This window comes from Dryobates pubescens, chromosome Z, assembly GCF_014839835.1.
Source record: "Dryobates pubescens isolate bDryPub1 chromosome Z, bDryPub1.pri, whole genome shotgun sequence".
NCBI classification, from domain to species: domain Eukaryota; kingdom Metazoa; phylum Chordata; class Aves; order Piciformes; family Picidae; genus Dryobates; species Dryobates pubescens.
Window position 1 is genome coordinate 20775110 of NC_071657.1, and position 20317 is coordinate 20795426.

The 20317-nt window shown below is 40.2% G+C and overlaps 1 protein-coding gene across 2 annotated transcripts in view; it reads right to left on the minus strand.

Moving 5' to 3' along the window:
• Positions 1–20317, minus strand: part of FER (FER tyrosine kinase) — a 137446-nt gene that overhangs the window by 83365 nt on the left and 33764 nt on the right. For both annotated transcript variants that reach the window (XM_054178126.1, XM_054178127.1), the window contains exons 7-8: positions 17846–17968; positions 12684–12873 (exon numbers count right to left, since the gene is read on the minus strand). In XM_054178126.1, the coding sequence (XP_054034101.1) occupies positions 12684–12873; positions 17846–17968 (313 nt within the window). The remainder of the gene's footprint in view (positions 1–12683; positions 12874–17845; positions 17969–20317) is intronic.

Genomic DNA, 20317 nt, shown 5'->3' on the forward strand with positions numbered 1-20317 from the left:
ATGCCCAGATGAAGACATGGACTCTTGCTAGACATGTCATCAGAAGAGTTCTAATTTGATGATATGTTTTGGGTGCAGGGATTATGATAAGGAATAAGGGGTGGTGTGTGGTGGTGTAGGCTGAGTGCCGGCCCCATGATGCCGCTGCACAGGCCGCACCTGGGATGACCCAAGGGGTGGGCCCAACCCAGGGGGTGGTCACAGGAAACCAGGTATTCCATTCCCATAATGCCCTTGTGGTTCTCTGTAGAACTTTTTTTTTTTGTTTGTTTTTCCATTTAAATTTTCCACCATTTTTGCAATCCGTTTGTCTGAGTCTTTTCTTTTACCTGTGGCGGGAGAATTGGTCTCCCAAACCACGACACAGTGTTTGCCTCTACCATAGTAAGCACATATTGCTTACCAGAACAAGAACGAGGTACATAATTTCCCTGCTGGGCACTGCTTTGTAAATACAGCATTCCCTTTGCTACAGCGTCTGGGTTAGTCATGGTTTTTTTTTCCCTACTTCTTCTTAGTGGGGGAGAGAAAGCGGGTCTTTCCTTTCAACCCACCACACTGATGTAGTCAATCTGCCAGGCCTCACCATACTTGTACTTAGATCATCGGTCACCATACCATAAGGGCTTAATTCACTCTGCCTGCTTAATAGCAGCACAAATGTCACAGTCATGGATGACTTGTGTGATAGCATCCATGGAAATGTCTATGGATCTGTCACGAGCCCACTGGTAGGTTACATCTCTGCCTTGATGCCTTAACGAATTGTGAGCCCACCAAAATAAGAACATCTCACCTCGGTGTTTCCAGTCAAGATCAAAATCAGAGTCGGTGTCTACTTCAGAAACTCCTGCAGATAGATCTGCCTGATGGTTGTGCTGTTGTTCCACAGTAGCTTTGCTCTTAGGAATGTGAGCATCAATGTGTCTCACCTTCACTGGCATTCTCTCGATTAGGTCAGCAATGTCCTGCCACAGAGCAGTTGCCCAAATTGGCTTTCCTTTTCTCTGCCAACCATTTTTTCCAGTCCTTCAGCCAACCTCATGGATCATTGGCTACCATCCATGAGTCAGTGTAGAGAGAAAGCTTTGCCCATCTCTCACATTCAGCTACATCAAGAGCTATCTGGACAGCTTTTATCACTGCAAATTGACTGGATTCTCCTCCATCTTTTGCCTCTGCAACTCTGTGTGTTGCACTCCACACTGCAGACCTCCATCTTCACTTGTTTCCAACCAGACGACAGGAATCGTCTGTGAACAAAGCATATTTCTTTTCATCATCAGAAAGGTCATTGTAAGGAGGAGCTTCCTCAGCACGAGTTACTCTCTCCTCTGGGGGTTTAGTACAGTTGGTGCCTTTAGGCCAACTTGTGATCACCTCCACCAGACCAGGTCTTTCAAGATTTCCCATTCCATGCTCTCTGTGTTATCAGAGCCATCCACTTGGACCATGTGGCATCTGTGGCATGATGTGGTGTAGAACATTTGCCTTTGAACATCCAATTCAAAACTGTCAATCCAGGAGCTAAGAGAAGTTGTGAGTCAGTTCCAATTACTTCAGAAGCAGCTTTTACTCCTTCACAGGCAACTAGAATCTCTTTCTCTTTTGGGAGTATAATTTGCCTCTGAACCTCTGTAACCTCAAATCCAGAAACCAAGAAGACATCCACGTGTGTCACAAGATGTTCTTAATGCCTGGACCATCTCGGATGGGTTTCAAACCCATTGCTTGAACTACTTCTTGCTTTATCTGGTCAAAGGCTGCTTATTCTTCAGGTCCCCAGTGGAAACTGTTTCTCTTTCAAGTCACATCATACAGAGGTTTCACAATCTAACTGTATCCAGGAATGTGCAGTCTGCAAAATCCCACTATACCCAAGAAATGTAAAGTTTCTTGCTTGTTCATGGGACTTGCCATGGTAGAGACTGTTTACCACATCTACTGGAATGTGTCGGTGTCCATTCTGCCACCGCACTCCCAGAAACTGGATCTCTCTGGCAGGTCCTTTCACCTTGTCTCTCTTGATGGCAAAACCTGCATTCAGGAGAATGTCCATGGTTTTGTTACTTTTCTTGAAAACTTCAGCAGTTTTACCCCAGACAATGATGTCATCAATGAACTGGATGTGTTCTGGAGCACCACCTTTCTCCAAAGCATCACGGATCACTGCATGACACATGCCGGATCTGTGGATCCAGCCCATCGGCAATCTGTAAAGGTGTACTGAATTCCTCTCCAGGTAAAAGCAAACTGAGGCCTGCATTCCTCTGCTATGGGAATAGAGAAGAAGGCATTAGCAATGTCTATGGTAGCATACCATTTGGCCTCTTTGGATTCCAGCTCATACTGGAGTTCCACCATGTCTGGTACTGCTGCACTCATAGGTGGAGTTACTTCGTTCAGAGCACAGAAGTCGACTGTCAGACGCCAGTCTCCATTCGGCTTTCGCACAGGCCACACTGGACTGTTGAAAGGTGAATGAGTTTTGCTGATGACTTTCTGACTCTCCAACTGACCAATCAGATTCTGCAGATTCATCAGAAAGCTCAGGTCTAATAGCTTCAATTTTTGTCCATCAATTTCTACAGATGCTACTCCAAAAGCCCATTTGTAAACTTTAGGGTCTTTAAAACGCCCTTCTCTCAGAAAATCAATTCCCAAAATACAAGGCGCATCAGGTCCGGTCACAACAGTATGCTTCTTCCACTGTTTACCAATTAAACCTATATCAACTTCTATCTTAGTTAACTCTTGAGATGCACCAGTGACTCCTAGAATAGTTATAGGCTCTGATCCCCAATATTTGATGGCATTATGGTGCACTGAGCTCCTGTGTCAACCAAGGCCCTGTACTTCTGAAATTTTGAAGTGCCAGGCCACTGGATGTACACATCTCAACAGATTCTGTTATCTCCATTATCCCTCTCCTCCCCCTGGTGGGAGGCAGGGCACCCCTAGTTATGGGGAACGTGTCCACATGTGCAATAAGCACAGTGTCCAGTGTTAGAATTGGAATCACTGTTGGAGCTATTAGGGTTGTTCTAGGAAACTGAGGAAGTAACAGCTACCCTTCTGGTATTGCTACCTTGGGTTCTGCCACTCTGCAGTTTCCTTAGTGTCCTGAAAAGATTAGAAGTTGGTTGACCATCCCATCTCTTCATGTTCTCACCAAACTGATTACACAGAGTTATCCAAATACTCCCACGTGATTGCCTCTGTGGTCTGTTTTGGTTTGATCTGTTTTGGAATGGCCTCCTTGGAGGATGTCTGTTTCTAACAGCTGAAACTTGTATTCATCTGGAGGAAGAACTGGAATTATCTCCTTGTGTCAATTTGGATATAGAAGTATATATTCCTCCTTCAGCTCTTTCATGCAATTCTTTATCTCACCAGAGAGAGTTTCAATGGCTGAAACCGAAGAAACACGCATGAGACTATCCTCCATTTCTCTCATTTGATCAGTGAAATGGCCAACCGTAGGAGGAGCTCCACCATAATTTCTTGCCACACTTCTGCTTGCCAAAATAGTAGCATAACTAGGAGGAGCAAGTTTGATGAGGTTTTTATCAGGACCAGTTCCCACAGGAATTTTGTCAGAATTCAGAGTGCCAGGATTGCCATACAAAGCTTCTCTCACAGCAAATTCTTTCAAATGCTTAATTCCCTCATCCATGGTGTTCCAGGGTTTAGGATTCCATGGAAGGTCATCTCTGGATGGGTATCTCACAAGAGCTGCCAGTGAAAGGCATGTCCACAGAGAAACCTTACCAAGACACCTGTCTAGACGTCTATCTATTCCACTGTCCTTGGAGAGAGTTCTTATCTGAGATGCTGACTTGTCTCCTACTATTAGAGCTGGTGCACCTGTATCGAAGCATCTGCAAAGCCAATTCAGAATTGGCTCATTCTCTGCTCTGATGCCTAATTTCTTGCCTGGGGGTGCTAGCAGTCTGAATATCATCCTCTTCCTTGTCTGTGTCATCTTCCTGAAGTGGCTCTCCCCATGCTTCTGCTGCTACTTTCTTAAGGATCTCTTTAAGCTCAGAAGCACCTCCATTAGCTACTGTCTTACCAGAAACTGTATCCTGTTCTGCATCTCCAGTATCCATTGATGGTCTCAATAACTCAAGTATATCTTTAAGACAAAACTTTCTCTTCCTCCTCAGCAGGATCTTTTTTAACAGAAGGTCCCTCACCAGCAGAGGAATCTTGCTGCTCTCCCCCAACAGCTACTGCATCAGCATTCTTCTACCTCTCTTATCTAAAGCCACTACTTGCTTAATTGGAGCTGTGTTTGGATTTCCAGTAGGCTTAACAGAAGCCAACAGGTTTTGAGACAAAACAGCTGCTGCAGAGGCCACATTCAGTCCTGCTAACGAAGAAGGAAATGATTTTTCCTTCTTCGTAGTGGCTGCCGAGGACATTGTGGTCACCATCTTGGGAGCTGCCACTGCTTCTGGCTGATTGCAAAATTAGCCCAGTTCACCTTACTGATAGCCTGTTTAGTTCTAACTGTTTCCCCTCTCTCCTCATCACTAGAAATCTCTGGATTCGAGTTAGAACTACTTCTCCTACGCCTAGGTCTGCATTTAAAAATGAAACAGGTCTTAGATACCCTCCTTTTGCATAGTCGAGCTACTAACAAGAACACATTAATTATTACCAGCAGCAGGATTACACACATCAAATAAATTACTTTTGCATCCCAGCCATCACTCAGAATTACTCTCACCTACTGGGGTTTTGAACTCATGAATTTCAATAGGTAATGTTATAGCAGTCATATTCCTGTATTTCTTAAGCCAAAAGAACCCCACAAATTGATCATAGAGAAGCTGATTCTTATACTTAAACCACAGGTACAATTTATACATCAGCTATCTCCCTAATTTATCACACAGGAATCCAACAACATACCTGCACACTACAACACTTAAAGCAGAAAAGATCAGATGCCTAAGAATCCAAAACACCTTCATGTCACTTTCCTAATCTGAGCAGAAACAAATCAAGCAAATCTTGCCCCATGTCTGAAAGCCAATTATTTTGTGTAATGTGATGGTTTAACCCACACACATTAAAACAAAAGCTCGGCTGAATGCAGTTGTAGAAGTGAAACAGAGCTGTATTTTACAAGCAATGATGGAATGCAATGAATATATACAAAATATACAGTATTTACAGTATTATACATGTATTTACAAAAAGAAAACAACACAGAAATCCTCCTTGGGCAGGAAGATTCTGCCCCGCTTTCTCCCCCCCAATTCCTCCCCTCCCTTTTCCCACTAGTTAATTAGAAGAAAAGAGAAAAGGAAAAGATGTTAAGGGAATTTCAGTTAGCTCAAAAGCGTTGTTAGAGAAAGCTAGTAATGCTTATCTCAAGTTATGCTGATAAGCGGCATCTCTCTGTCCAGGACAGCATGCACACCAGCACAAAGAGACAGAAGGAGATTGAGAGAAAAGAATGTGAGAGATATTGCTATGGCACATCTCACATCTGACCAATGAAATTAGTTTAGAATTATTTTTGTTTTCCTTTTTACACCCAAGTGTTAGCTCATAATTTTTGTAAAGGCACCGCCTAAACCGTCACAGGGTTGAACTGCTAGAAAGCTGAGAGACTGCTGAGCTGAGAGACCTCATTCTCTGCTCTTTTTGTTCTTCCACTTCAGATTTCAAGTGCTCAATATGGATGAGGTAGGCCTGCTCCTGGGCCTCTCTAGTATTCAGTTTCAATTCCAATGCCTTCTTCTCTTTCTCTAGCAGGTATAGCTGTGCCTTGAGCTCTGCCATCTCCTCCTTCATTGCCATAAGTTCTTGCATCAAGACCGCATTTTCCAGATCTAGCCTCTGGCTGTCTCCACGCAACACTTAGAGGATGGCCAAGGGATCAGGCCCAGCCAGCATGGGTTTAGGAAGGGCAGGTCCTGCCTGACCAACCTGATCTCCTTCTATGATCAGGTGACCCGCCTGGTGGATGTGGGGAGGCCTGTGGATGTAGTCTACCTGGACCTCAGCAAGGCCTTTGACACCGTTCCCCATAGCAAACTCCTGGCCAAGCTGTCAGCCCATGGCTTGGATGGGAGCACACTGAGATGGGTTAGGAACTGGCTGGAGGGCCGAGCCCAGAGAGTGGTAGTGAATGGTGCCACATCCAGCTGGCAGCCAGTCACCAGTGGTGTGCCCCAGGGATCAGTACTGGGCCCCTTGCTCTTTAACATCTTTATTGATGATCTGGACGAGGGCATCGAGTCCATCATCAGTAAATTTGCTGACGACACCAAGCTGGGGGCAGGAGTTGATCTGCTGGAGGGTAGAGAGGCTCTGCAGAGGGACCTCGACAGGCTGGGCAGATGGGCAGAGTCCAACGGCATGAGATTTAACACATCCAAGTGCCGGGTTCTGCACATTGGCCACAGCAACCCCATGCAGAGCTACAGGCTGGGGTCAGAGTGGCTGGAGAGCAGTCAGGCTGAGAGGGACCTGGGGGTGCTGGTCGACGGTAGACTGAACATGAGCCTGCAGTGTGCCCAGGCAGCTAAGAGGGCCAATGGCATCCTGGCCTGCATCAGGAACAGTGTGGCCAGCAGGAGCAGGGAGGTCATTCTGCCCCTGTACACTGCACTGGTTAGGCCGCACCTCGAGTACTGTGTCCAGTTCTGGGCCCCTCAGTTTAGGAAGGATGTTGACTTGCTGGAACGAGTCCAGAGAAGAGCAACAAAGTTGGTGAGGGGTTTGGAACATAAGCCCTATGAGGAGAGGCTGAGGGAGCTGGGGTTGCTTAGCCTGGAGAAGAGGAGACTGAGGGGTGACCTTATTACTCTCTACAACTACCTGAAGGGAGGTTGTAGACAGACGGATGTTGGTCTCTTCTCCCAGGCAAGCAGTACCAGAACAAGAGGACACAGTCTCAGGCTGCGCCAGGGGAGATACAGGCTGGATGTTAGAAAAAAGTTCTATACAGAAAGAGTGATTGCCCATTGGAATGGGCTGCCTGGGGAGGTGGTGGAGTCACCATCACTGGAGGTTTTTAGGAGAAGACTTGACGGGGTACTTGGTGCTGTGGGTTAGTTGCTTGGGCGGAGTTGGATTGGTTGATGGGTTGGACGCGATGATCTTGAAGGTCTCTTCCAACCTGGTTTATTCTATGTATATGTATTCTATGTAAAGCAGATCTGTAGAGAAGGACCTGGAAGTGCACATGGACAAGAAGTTCTTCGTGAGCCAACAATGTGCCCTCTTGGCCAAGATGGCCCACAGTATTCTGGGGTGCATTAAGAAAAGTATGGCAGCAGGTAGAAGTAAGTTCTACCCTTCTTCTCTGTCCTGGTGAGACTGCATCTGGAGTTTTGTGTCCAGTTCTGATCACTTTGGTTCAAGAAAGACACAAAATGCCTGGAGAGAGTCCAAGAGAGGGTCACGGGGACGATCACAGGACTGAAACATGTCTCTTAGGAGAAGAGGCAGAGAACTGGGGCTTTGTAGCCTGGAAAAGAGAAAACTGAGGGGTGATCTTATCAATGTTTGTAAACATCTAAAGGGTGGAGGCTGGGCTCTTCTCAGTGGTGGCCACTGATAAGACATGGGGCAACTAGTGCAAACTAGAACACAAGAGCTTCATTTGAACTTAAAGAAATACTGCTTTACTTTGATGGTGCCAGAGCCAGAACATGTGAAGAGGCTACCCGCAGAAGCTGTGGAGTCTCCCTTTCTGGAGACTTTGAAAACATGTGTTCCTATGCAACCTGATCTAGGTGTATCCATGTTAGCAAGTGGCTTGGACTAGATCATCTTTGGAGGTCCCTTAAAACACATACCACATTGTGATTCTGTAATTTGATTTCTGTTTCACAGCTAGCACAGTCCAATGTGATGGGTTTGGTTTTCACAGATTTCTACATGAGTTTATTAAGAAAATCAGCTTGCATATTAACAGGTAAGATAGAGGTGAGGTAGGCATATGCAAGGTAGGCTTAATAAAGGATCTTTGTAGGGTGCCAGTTTAAATTAAGGATTTATTTTCATAAATAATATATATTGGCATAAATATTGGAAATTTACTAGCATTTTTGTTCAGAACAGACATGCATAATGCAAAACTACCCACTACTTTTTCAAATAAGGGAAAGAGCAAACCAACCTAGTGTTAATGCTTTTACATATTAAGTAAACAACAACACAAATATCTCCCAATTTAAACAACAGAAGAACAAAAATGGAAACAATAATTAGGCAGTGTTCAAATTCCACTCTGAGTACAGCCTATGGTCTATTGAACTCATGTCATATTTTATATCACAGTTGTATGAATCATAAATACAAAAAAGACTATTTCAAAAATAGGAAAAAAAAGATTAGTGTGCAAGTCTCAGTAGCAGTAACAAAGAGTAATAGATATAAATCATATCCAAGTTAATTCAATAAATTGTATCTAACACAATAAGCCAAAATAAATGAGGTAGCATTTCTCCTTCAGAATTACAAGAAGACTTTGAGTTATTTCCTTACTAGTCAACAGAAGTAGTCTTTCATGTTTCAGTCACTAAAAGGGGACTGTCCAAATAAGAGGTCTCCTCAAAGTTCATCAGTAGTACCTCTTAAGCATCCTCAATCCACTTGTCAAATCAAAGACCAGCCTTCTCTGTTTTTTTCTAGTTTCTTCTGTTATGGGAGAAACTTTCTTCACCGCAAAATAGAATCAATCATTTCTACATATTAAGAGTGTAGTTATATAGGACTCAATTCATCAAGTTCTTAATAAGTATTTTGCATAAAAAACTGAGATGATACTTCAGTCACCTTGGTTGAAAATCCTTACTTCCTCACAAATTTTTACCATAAAGCTATGGAATCAGAGAATCAATCAGGTTGGAAAAGACCTCAAGGATCATCAAGTCCAACCTGTCACCCAGCACCTCATCACTACTAAACCATGGCTTCATGTGCCTATGTCTCATTATCATGCTGTTTGTGAGACACTTTAATGCCAAGATCAAATCGTAGATAGAATGATCCATATAAACAGTGCCAATTTACAAATTGTATGTATGAATCTTACGGACTGAACAGATCAACCGCACAATAGTAGCAAGCACCTAAAATGGACCAAAACCCTCTAATACACAGCCACCTCTTTGCATACCAACACAGACTTCCCAGAAGAACTCTCCTAGCCACCATATTAATGACTTTAAAGACAATGGCTCCCCAAAAAGCCTTAGACGAAAACTGTGATATTTATAAAAAAACTACTTTGTTGTTTTCCTGAAGGGTCAAAACCCCAAACATACTCTAACCAAGACAATGGGTTAAGCACTTGTGAATGTGCAAACCTGGACACTTCCTGGGGTCCAGATGGTCCAGGCTAACATGTAGCACATGTAATTAACCTTGTAAGCACCTGTGAACTGTGTGTGCCCCCAACCATGTTTGGATATGCCCCCTCCATAGGGTTCAGTTATCAGGTTTCTTTGTTACCAAAGTGCATTAATTGCCTTTGGACAGTATTTAAACCAGCCAAGAAGGTAGGCAATTTGTTTTGTTCTCACCCAGAAAGCGGTAAGAGCCAAATCCTGACGGAGTTGCAGCTGAAGGGCCTGTCCTAACAGGCAACAAACTACACCTGGGCCTTGCACCCAGACCAAGGCAGAAACGGGGAAAAGCCCCAACAGAACTGAATCCCAGAGGAGCCACAAAAGGCTCCAACCCAGCAATAGATTACATGAGAGAGAGAGAGGTCCTGTAGCCCTGTCGGAGAGAATGAAAAGCTCCAGATCATGAACCAAGTTATGGTGGTGTCCAAAGATACCACCACCTGAAATATTAAATAGTAAAATATATTTTATTTTTATATATTTTATATTTATATTTTATTATTTCTTTTTTTATATTTATATATGTATTCATGTATATTTTATTACATTAATGGCACAGTGAGACCTAAGGTATTCAGTAGTGGGATACCTTCACAAGATAATTGTGTAATTATGGCTTCAGATTTGGAATGGGTGAAAAAATTGCAAAAATCCAAATCACATTATTAAAAAACTGTCTGAAAGCTCTCATGAGCCAGGGAGCGAACATTCTGTAATTATGGGTGCATGCATAGTGTCAGCACTAGATTAATTTAAAAACTATGAGGAAAAGATTCAGTATTATAAGGAGAAGTCTCAGGCCTATGATGAAAGGATTCTTTATTTGGAAAAAGACTTAAAAGAAGAAAGGGTACTGACCCGGAGTCTTTACGATTCAGTTGCCACGCTGAACTGGCTGAAGCTTTAAGAAGTACAATGTGATGCAACTAGATACTTGCCACGAACTTTTCCTGTTTACTGGTGATTAGAACTCTGACTGCATGGAGAGAACTTTAAAGTGGCTATCCCAGGCACCACAGACCAGGAGAGAAACACTACCTGTCCAAGAACTGAGAGGAATGCTGCTCACCCCAAAACTGCCCAAGGAAAGACAGTCACCATAGCCTATGAGCCAAACAAAGCTCCAAGAGTTACATGCAAGAGCCTGAGGCCTGCTTACCCAAGAGCAGAGAGAATCTGCCAAGACATGGCAAGACCAGCCCAAATAGCAGTAAGAAACTCAACCGGCAAGCAGAACTCACCCAAATCGCAAGAAAGCGATTCCATGACTGAAGCAGGCAAAAAGCTCCCATATGACACCAGCAGCCCACTCCTCAGAGCCTGATCCAAACTGACCACCCAGCAGGAGATAAAAAAGTCACCCACTACAAGCTACAGAAAGCAAGCATACTCATGAATGGCCAAAAGTAGTTTTTTTTTTTAATTTTCTGGCTATGCTAACATGGACAGAACAGGAACAGCACACAGTTGGTTTTTTTTCCTTAAAATGTATATGTGAACACTACTATACAGCTAACATTCTACAAACAATAACATATGTTGATGAATCCAAACCGCCATGGAGACACTAATAAAATATGAAACTTCCTACACTTAACAGAGGCAAAAGAAACCCAAGGAAACAAATTAAGTTATAACACACACATGACATAAACAGAACGTAACCATAATATTGTCTAAAAATAACCATTTTGAACAGCATTTTAGAATTTCATTCCTTATCAGCATTCTATTCTACTGCTACTTAAGGTAAGAGATGGAAAACAATTAGTCATCTATGCCACTATGAAACTGGCTGCATTTGTAAGTTACTATATAAATACTTGGAGACAAAGTTTTACAAAGTTAGTTTGTAAATAATATTTTTAATTTTAAACTACCTAAACCAAAAATCACTTATGACAATGTTTCTTATTCTTGGCATATTTAATATATGCAGTGATGCATTTCTTTCATCATTCTAGAAATCTCAGTGCATACCTACTTCAGTAAGTAAAACCAGAAAAGATAAATTATCGTAGATCACTTTAAAAAAAATTTAGATATCAGAATTCTTCAGTGTGTATTGTACATATATGCAAATACTATGTTCTCCTATTCATTGAAACAGAGATTTGGACATCAGAAGACATATTTTAGTACCCTTGAACTAAGGTGGAAGAATATAGATTTGTAATCTCTACTAATCCTTACAGACAATATTGACTACCACTACCACATGATGTTACATGAAATAACTAACGAGACAGCCTACTTTAAAAAGATTCCAAGCCTTCTCAAGCTTTCAGAAAATGATCAGTATCCTGATCCTTCATTTATCTTTTTGTGCCTTATCAACTCCTCTGAGATCATGACAAACACACATGAAAATAATGTTTTGTAGTAGTGAAAATGGCAATCACCTGCCTTGTAAATATTAACCAGCAGAGTGGAAGCAAGAGAATAATGACAGTTAAGTAAAATTATAGAATGGGAATGCAAGAAAAAAGCATACATGGTTTCACAAATAGAGGAAAGAAAAGCATTCCTCTCAGAAACGACCATTATTATTTCACTGAGGACTGCTCTGTGGGCCAAAAGAAATGTCAGGCTACATCTCTAAAGAAAATAACTGACAAACATCTCATACATGCCAAATCTAATCCATGAAAGCAAGCACTACTGCTTGTCTCTTCAGTAAACAGGTACTGTTTGTTTACTTTTCTGTGTGGCATACCATCTCTACACCTATGTGCACACAACTGAAAAATCTAAGTAACACAAAACATTAGCAAGGTATTTATTTAATTATGTGTGGTATCATCACAGTACAAAAAGTTACTTTTGGTTATTAAGAGCATGTAAACATTTAAGTTGTAAACAAAATAGTGTTCCTTTACAAGAAAAGTATAATTACAGTTAATAAAATTACTTTCTCAATTACACAATGTATGCAGTGATTCCAACAGCTTTTATTGTTATTTTCTATCCACAATTCTGAATGTGTTTCTTCAACACTGCCAACAAAAGTAACCATAGATCCTCAGTCATGTTTACTGAATCAATCTATTCATGGATTTACAGCTCTGATTATAAACCAATCTAATGAGAATCTAAGCATCAAGTGTTTGGACATACAGAGAGCTACAAGTTACTGCACCTTGAAAACACATTATAAACTGAGCTGGTTTTCTAACAAGACTCCATCAATGCAAAGTGAAATTTATTCACTTTAGTCATCCCAGAGAATACCTTGACACTGATCCCAGAACTAAAGTACAACAGTACATCTGCACAACTAATTAAAACAGATGCAAAACTTACCACAGAAGTAACTGATCTGGCATCTTCTTCATAGTTCACTACAGGTGGTGGCTCTTTCCCATCATTCTCTTGAACCTTTTGTTCCAGTAGTTCTTTCTGGGCTGCAAATTTTGCTTCAGAGCATCTTAATTGCTGAACTGTTTGCTTAAGTTCTTCCAGTGCTTGTTTTTGGCTCAGTAAGAGTACAATACTACAGGGGGGAAAAACCAACAAACACCACAAGTATAAAATATGCATGATTTAAAATACATACTTTCAGAAAAGATAAAAGAAATCTAAACAAAAACAAAATCCAGTTCCTCAACAGATTTATTCAAAGGCAAACAGGTAAAGCAATTCCAGAAAGTTTTCAAAGCTACAGGACAATGCAAGCAACCACGTATTTTCCCATTCTCTTTTCTCAGTCTATGACAAAAACAGAGATGAAACTACTACTTTCATCCACATTTAATTTATAAATACTAGGATTCCCCATTCCTTAGAGAGGAAATACATTTTTTAGATTATGATTTCTAGATATGATAAATTCGCTGCAACCCACACAGTTGTAATAATAATTAGCACTATTCAACTCATATTGCATCCAGTATAAATTAATCCATCAAGTTAGATATATCTGTTGTCTCTTCTGGATTGGAAGGCCCTTCAACTGCGTATATATTTCTGGATTGGAGTCTAACATTCTTACGATGCTAAAAATTGAACCCTAAAAGCTATTCTTTCTTGTCTTCTGTATGTTTTTAAATGGCTGTTGCCTGAATATCCCTCCCAAGACAGATGTAATTTAATCATTACTAAAGGAGAAGCAGACTGCTTAGAACCCCTACAGGTACCTAGATGATTCTATTATTCCCAAGAACTGCCAAAACCTCAGATGGACGGAAGATGCCTAAAAGATAGAACGACAGTACCCTTAAAAGATACCCCTAAAAACACTCAGAGTCCAGCAATAAGTGGAGTACAAAGAGATGAAGAGGCCTTACAGTCTATAAATTAAGGCAACAGAGGGACCAGAAAAACAGTATGAAAAAAAAATAAATCACAGTTTTCAGTTACTCTGTGTTCAGGACAATCAGAATCACAGAACCACAGAACCAATCCTTGGAAGACAGACACTCCTGCAGGCCCTAGCTCTGGAAAAAAAAATAAATCATTGAAATTGCTCTTTCACAACCTCATGCTGAGCCAAATGACTACTCAAACAGGTTCTGAAGTGACAAGGGAACCATCAGCAATAAAATCTTTATTGGCAGGAAAACATCCATATCCCTATGTACTAAGTCACCAAAGAACATACACCTGTACAATTAGCAGAATGATCATTCAGGTAAAATGGATGAGCCTGTTTGGAAACAAAATTAGAGGACTTGAAACAAAGGTATGGTGTGATACAGCACATGTTTAAAAGCATCACATAAGGAAGTGAGTAACTGTCCTGTCATTTTCCACAAGATAACGTTCTCTCATGTGCTCTTCATTATGACAGAAAAAAGAGATTAGCCTGTGAAAATGACAGCCTTCCACCATCAGCAGTGCTTTGGTGAATGACATCTCAAATGCTGCACCATGATCTCAAGATCTCAAAATAACCAGACTTAACCTGCAAATTAACAGTCATGAGCTATTCTCATTCCTGAACTGTGGAAAGATGGCTTATAGTCAAATTGGTTTACCTAAATCCAACACAGAATGCTCCCTGCTCCATCTATGCATGAGGAATTAGAACCTACAAAATTATTTACATTATGGTTTGCATGTGTGCAAGCTTTATAGGCCTTGTGGCTAGCAAGTGCTACTAGCAACCTCACACAATGAGGTACTTTGTGAAGAATTCTTACAAGACAAAGCAACAGAATTGGAAGTAGCAAAAACATGAACCAAATTAAAAATAAAATACTCAATATACTATCACATCAGAAAGGCAGATGTGGTTGATCTACACATATTTGAATTGAATATAATGAAAACAGAGTTGCAGGTAATACTGTCTTTTGCAGACAAAAAGGCATATTGGTGCTCTTGCGTTTAGAGTGGACCTCCTCACTTTATTTCCTGATAGTAGATTTGCATTGAAACTACAGAATAACCTCCACCTGAAGAGACAAGCTTTCAACTACCTTTAACTTTTAGCTTGCCTCGCAACACTGAGGTCAGTGCTATGTGCTATGACAGCAGTCAGTAACATGAAACAGTTGGATGAAATCTTCTACGGACCACAATTACATGCCAAAACATGCTGATTAATGCACTGCAGTTAAAAAGTAAAAATGGAGGAAGGCATGACCAATGACAAATCAGAACAGGAGCAATTTCAGGGAAAACTTTTAAAACTAGAAATCTAAGCCATATTTCATGCCTTATAACAAGACCTACAGCTACTGTCACAGTGTAAGCTGAAATCATGTCTTTATCACTATGATCATCTGCCACAGGATAGCCCAAAGAACACTACCCAAAGAAATACATGGTTGTAACTATTCTGAAGAGATATGTAAGTGACAACAAACAATACTGAGGGGGAAAAACATTAAAAACCCACACCATAAAGCCAGTATAGTTCAAATACAGTTTATCCTTTAAGTAACATGCAGCAATGAAGGTAGGTCAAGAATCAAAACATTCTGAGTGAATATGAACTAAAGCAAAGATAGGAAAATACCTAATCAGAATATTAGTATCATACAGGTATACAGTGTTTTAGATATAAATGAAATATAATCATAGAATGGCAGAAGCTCAAAGGGACTTCTGGAGATCATCTAATTCAACCCCCCTGCTAATCTAGGTATACCTGAATCAGGTTGCACAGAAACACATCCAGGCACGTTTTCAAAGTCTCCAGAGAAGGAGACTCCACAGCCTTTCTGGGAAGACTGTACCACTGCTCTGTCACCCTCAAAGTAAAGAACCTATTCCTAAAATTCAATTGAAACACCATGTGTTCTAGTTTGTACCCAATGTCCCTTGTCCTGTCACTGGCCACCACTGAAAAGAGCTCATCCCCATCCTCATGACCTCCACCCTTCAGATATTTATAAGGACTTGTAAGATCCCATCTCAGTCTTCTCTTTTCCAGGCTAAGGAGCCTCACATCTCTTCACCTTCTCCTCCTAAGAGAGATGCTCCAGTCCCATGATCATCTTTGCAACCCTCTGTTAGACTCTCAACTAGGTCCCTGTCCCTCTTGTAGTGGAGGTCAGAACTGGACACAATACTCCAGATACAGTCTCACCAGGAGAGAGTAGAGGGGAAGGAGAACCTCTCTTTAGCTGCTGGTCACACTTTTCTCAATGCACCCATTTGCCTTCTTGGCCAAGAGGGCACATTACTGGCCCATAGTGAACTTGTCCACCTGCACTCCCAGCCCCTCTCCACAAAGCTGCTTTCCAGCAGGTCAACCCCTAACCTATACTGATGCCAGGGGTTATTCCTCCCCAGGTGTTAGATTCTACAGCTATCCTTGTTGAACTTCATGAGGATCACATCTGCCCAACTCTCCATTCTGTCCAGGTCTCACTGAATGGCAGCACAGCCTTTTGCCATGTCAGCCACTCGCCTCAGTTCTGTATCATCACTAAACTTCCTGAGTACAATGTCCCTTTATCCAGGTTGTTGATGAATATGTTGAACAAGACTGGAACCAGTATAGACCCCTGGGGAACACCACTACCCTTAGTCTTCCAACTAGACCCTGGATCACTGGTAAGAACTCTCTATGCTCTCTCATTCAGCCAGTTCTCAATCCATCTCACCATCCACTCATCCAACCCACACTTCCTAAGCTTGCTTATGACAATGTTATGGGAGCCACTGTCAAAAGACTTTCTGAAGCCAAGGTAGGCAACATCCACTGCTCCCCCGTCACCTACCCAGCTGGTTGCACCATCACAGAAGGTTATCAGATTGGCCAAGTATGATTTCCTCTTTGTGAATCCATGCTGACTACTGATAATCTTTTCTTCTGTGTGCTTAAAGATGACCTTCACAATGAGCTATTCAATCACCTTTCCTAGGATGAAGTTGAGGTTGACTGGCCCATAGTTTCCTGGGTCCTCCTTCCTGCTCATTTTGAAAATTGGAGTAATATTGGCTCTCCTTCAGTTCTCAGGCACTTCCCCTGTTCTCCTTGACCTTTCAAAAATTACAGAGTGGCATAGCAGTAACGTTAGCCAAATCCTTCAGTACTTGTGCATGGATCCTATCAAGGACCACACATTTGAAGGTGTCCAGCTTGTTTAGGTAATCTCCAACCCAGTCCTCCTTGACCTTAGGAGAGTCTTTCTCCAGACTTTCCCTCTTACATCCAGGAACTGAGGGCCAGTGTTAGTAGTAAAGACTGAAGCAAAGAAGACATTCAGTAACATATGCTCTGTCACCAGTTCACCCATCTCATTCAGCAGTAGGCCAACATTTTGCTTGGTGTTCCCTTTTCTGCTAATGTACTTGAAGAAGTCCTTCTTGCCATTTTTCACAGTTTGCCAGGTCTAATTCCAATATACACTCGCAACATCCCTATATTCCTTCCAAGTGGCCAGTTCACATAATCTTAACTTCTTCCCAATGTATCAAGTGATAAGATGCCTTCAACAAAGAGCTTCAATACTTCTTCAGTGAAAGAATACAGGTTTGTCTGAGGACTTGCACTGCAATTCACTGGTATTGTAAATTAGTATTTATGACCCATATTAGTAAGGCTACAACTGATTGAACTAGATTATGAAAAACATCAGTACAGACCGGTCTGTCTGCTGTATTAACTTCAGTTTAGACTGGGATGCAAGTATTGTTTCTAACCAGGAGCAGAAAAAGTCTTAAAGATCTTACCCAAGAATGATTCTTCATAATAAGTTTTTATATAGAGCATTGTATAATACTCATTAATCCTTTGCCATCCTTATTCACTATGCAGTAATACAGAGCATCAGATCCACATTTGTTTTTGTAAAGAACGTGCAAAAAAGAATGAACTTAAACCTGATGAGTTCTAAACATATTACTGCATAAGAAAGACTATGTTTTGAACATAACTGAAAAAATCTAACTAGTAAAGTCTACTATTCTGATTAATAACTGGATTAATGGAGACCACTTAAGTTTTAGCAATTGTATTACAGATGCTTTTCCCTCAAATTATTATATTTTGAAATTTCAATTCAACTTACTCAGATTTCTTTTCACAAGTCTTAGAAGACTCTTCTATTTTTTTCTCCAGTTCCAACACAAGTTCCTCTTTGCACAAAAGGGTCTGTTGTGTCTGAATCAGTTCTTCTATTACGGTTTTCAACCTGCAAGACATAGATTTCAGAAACTTATGCTGTGAGTAAATAAATTGTACATATTTGGGAACATTGGTGGTTTTTTTCCCTTGAAAATGAACAGGATAATTATTCATTAAGTTATCTTACTTGGTGCTTAGTGATTTCTTTTAGCAAATATGTAACTTTGTATTATATTACTAACCCATATTATTACAGATTTTGTACCTTGTATATATAAAAGATAATAGATCTGCTACTTACAGACTCTCCTATCAAGACAACTTTTCCAGAATGCATTTTGAGTTCTATGAAATAATGTTTTCCTAAATATATGATACTTTTTGAAAAACAAAATTTTCCAATTCCTGAAGTACATGTTAAATAAACATGCAGAATCAGTAAACGGGTTGTTTTCATCTCTAGAAACAACAACACACTTTCGGTTACTGATTTGCACATTTTTCACTACAACTAACACTTTAATGCCACACAATATTTCATAAAGGTTAATTAATAAAACTCACACAGAAACACTCCATACTAACATAGAAGGAGTTACAGCACATTAAAACCATTATTGACACTTTGCAATTATGCTGGCAAACACTCCTATTAACAAAAAAAGTACAGTAACACCTGCACTCTGTACCATGCAGATAAAATGGCTCATGTAACGATGACTTCTAAAATGCATATCCAAACATATCTGTTGAATTCATGCAGTTCTTGGGAGAATAATTTCTTTCTCAGCATTTATCTATACATCTTTACCTAATTTATTGTTCTTCCTCTGTATTTTCAAGGCCAATTTCAATTAAAAAGTTATTTAAAGAGTGGAACAAAGACAAAATACACATAGTATGCTGCACAGATATATCACACAATTCATTCCAGATCAGGGCGTGGAACAGGTCACCTAAGAGTCATTTACATGAATTCTATGTATTTAGGAGTCACATTCCATGTCCACATATACCAAACAGAATTATTTGATCCTGAAAGTTGAATTAGTTCTTGTTGATATACATTATGTTAATTAAAAATATTTGTTATTTAGACAGTCCTGGATCTTACCTTAAAAGACTTAAATTACTACAACAAGGCCATATAGTGAACAATAAAGTTCTATTCTTCTATTTCCCAAACGAAAAAGCATCTGCATGCATTTATTTTGAGATAAGAAAAACACATAATCTCTAAAAGTAATAATCCTCACAGTTCTCTTTTCAATAAAGATCTTGCTGGTTTTAGGCTATAACAATCTGTATGACAAATTCCTGAGAAACTATTTTCTTACACTTTATAGCCAATTTAATATCAATGACCTTTTTTCTTTTAAATGCCTTCATAAAAATGTAATTGCCAATTTTGACACAGGATACTGCTTTTTGATCAGCTTTCCAATCAAAATTGTAATTAACATTGGCTTACAACTGATTTCAGGAAGCAGATGCTGCATCTAATAATCAAGCACAATATTCAAGAAAGTAAAACCAAATTAATATGATTGTTCATCACAGGAAGTTATGAGTGTATACATGCAGAATATACATTTCCAAAATATCAGATTTTATATTGCTGCATCAGACTGAAATATAAAGTTGACAGAGTTCTCACTAGAACTTCTGAGATTCTTTAGGATGTCTATATCTATCCTTGAGAAAACATATTAAAGCACCATACACACACTAAACTAACGTGTCTCCTTGTATTCAATCTCTTTTCGTTCTGAACAACAATTTTCATTCAAATTGACTAGAACTGACATCTCTGCATTTGCTTTGTCTCATCTTGGTTGTGGTTTGTCAAAGGAAGTTTCCTGTGGCCCCATTATTACTCTCCTGGATAAAAATGTTACGAAGAAGGTTTTATTACTAAGCAATTAGTCACTATAGTCCTTATTATCTTTAACAACTAAACAGTCAGGTTTTAATGGTATGGAAACAAACAAAATGACACCCCCCCTACCCCCCCCCCAAAGTCTAGAAAGCAAGACACGTTTAAACGAGGTTCTGATACACGAAAATCTACCTTTTCTATTTCTTTCATTATTAGCATCATTCTGCTTCAAATATCAATAAAAATAAAAGCTTGTGCTTAACAGAACTTGTATCTCAGAAGATTTTAAAACTTAATTTGGGTAATAATTCATAAGCCCATAGATAAAAATTAATTTAATTTTATTGCCTCCTCTCAACGTTTTAATGCATGCATCTTAAAATCATGAACTTTATTCTGTTATGTTTTTCAGAATATCTTAATATTAGTCAGTAATAGTAACCAACATTTATCAAGAGACATCATATCTGCTTTGGTGGTTCACTTGCCTGCATGACATGTAACATCTTCCTTGACAGGATACCTATCCTGAACACC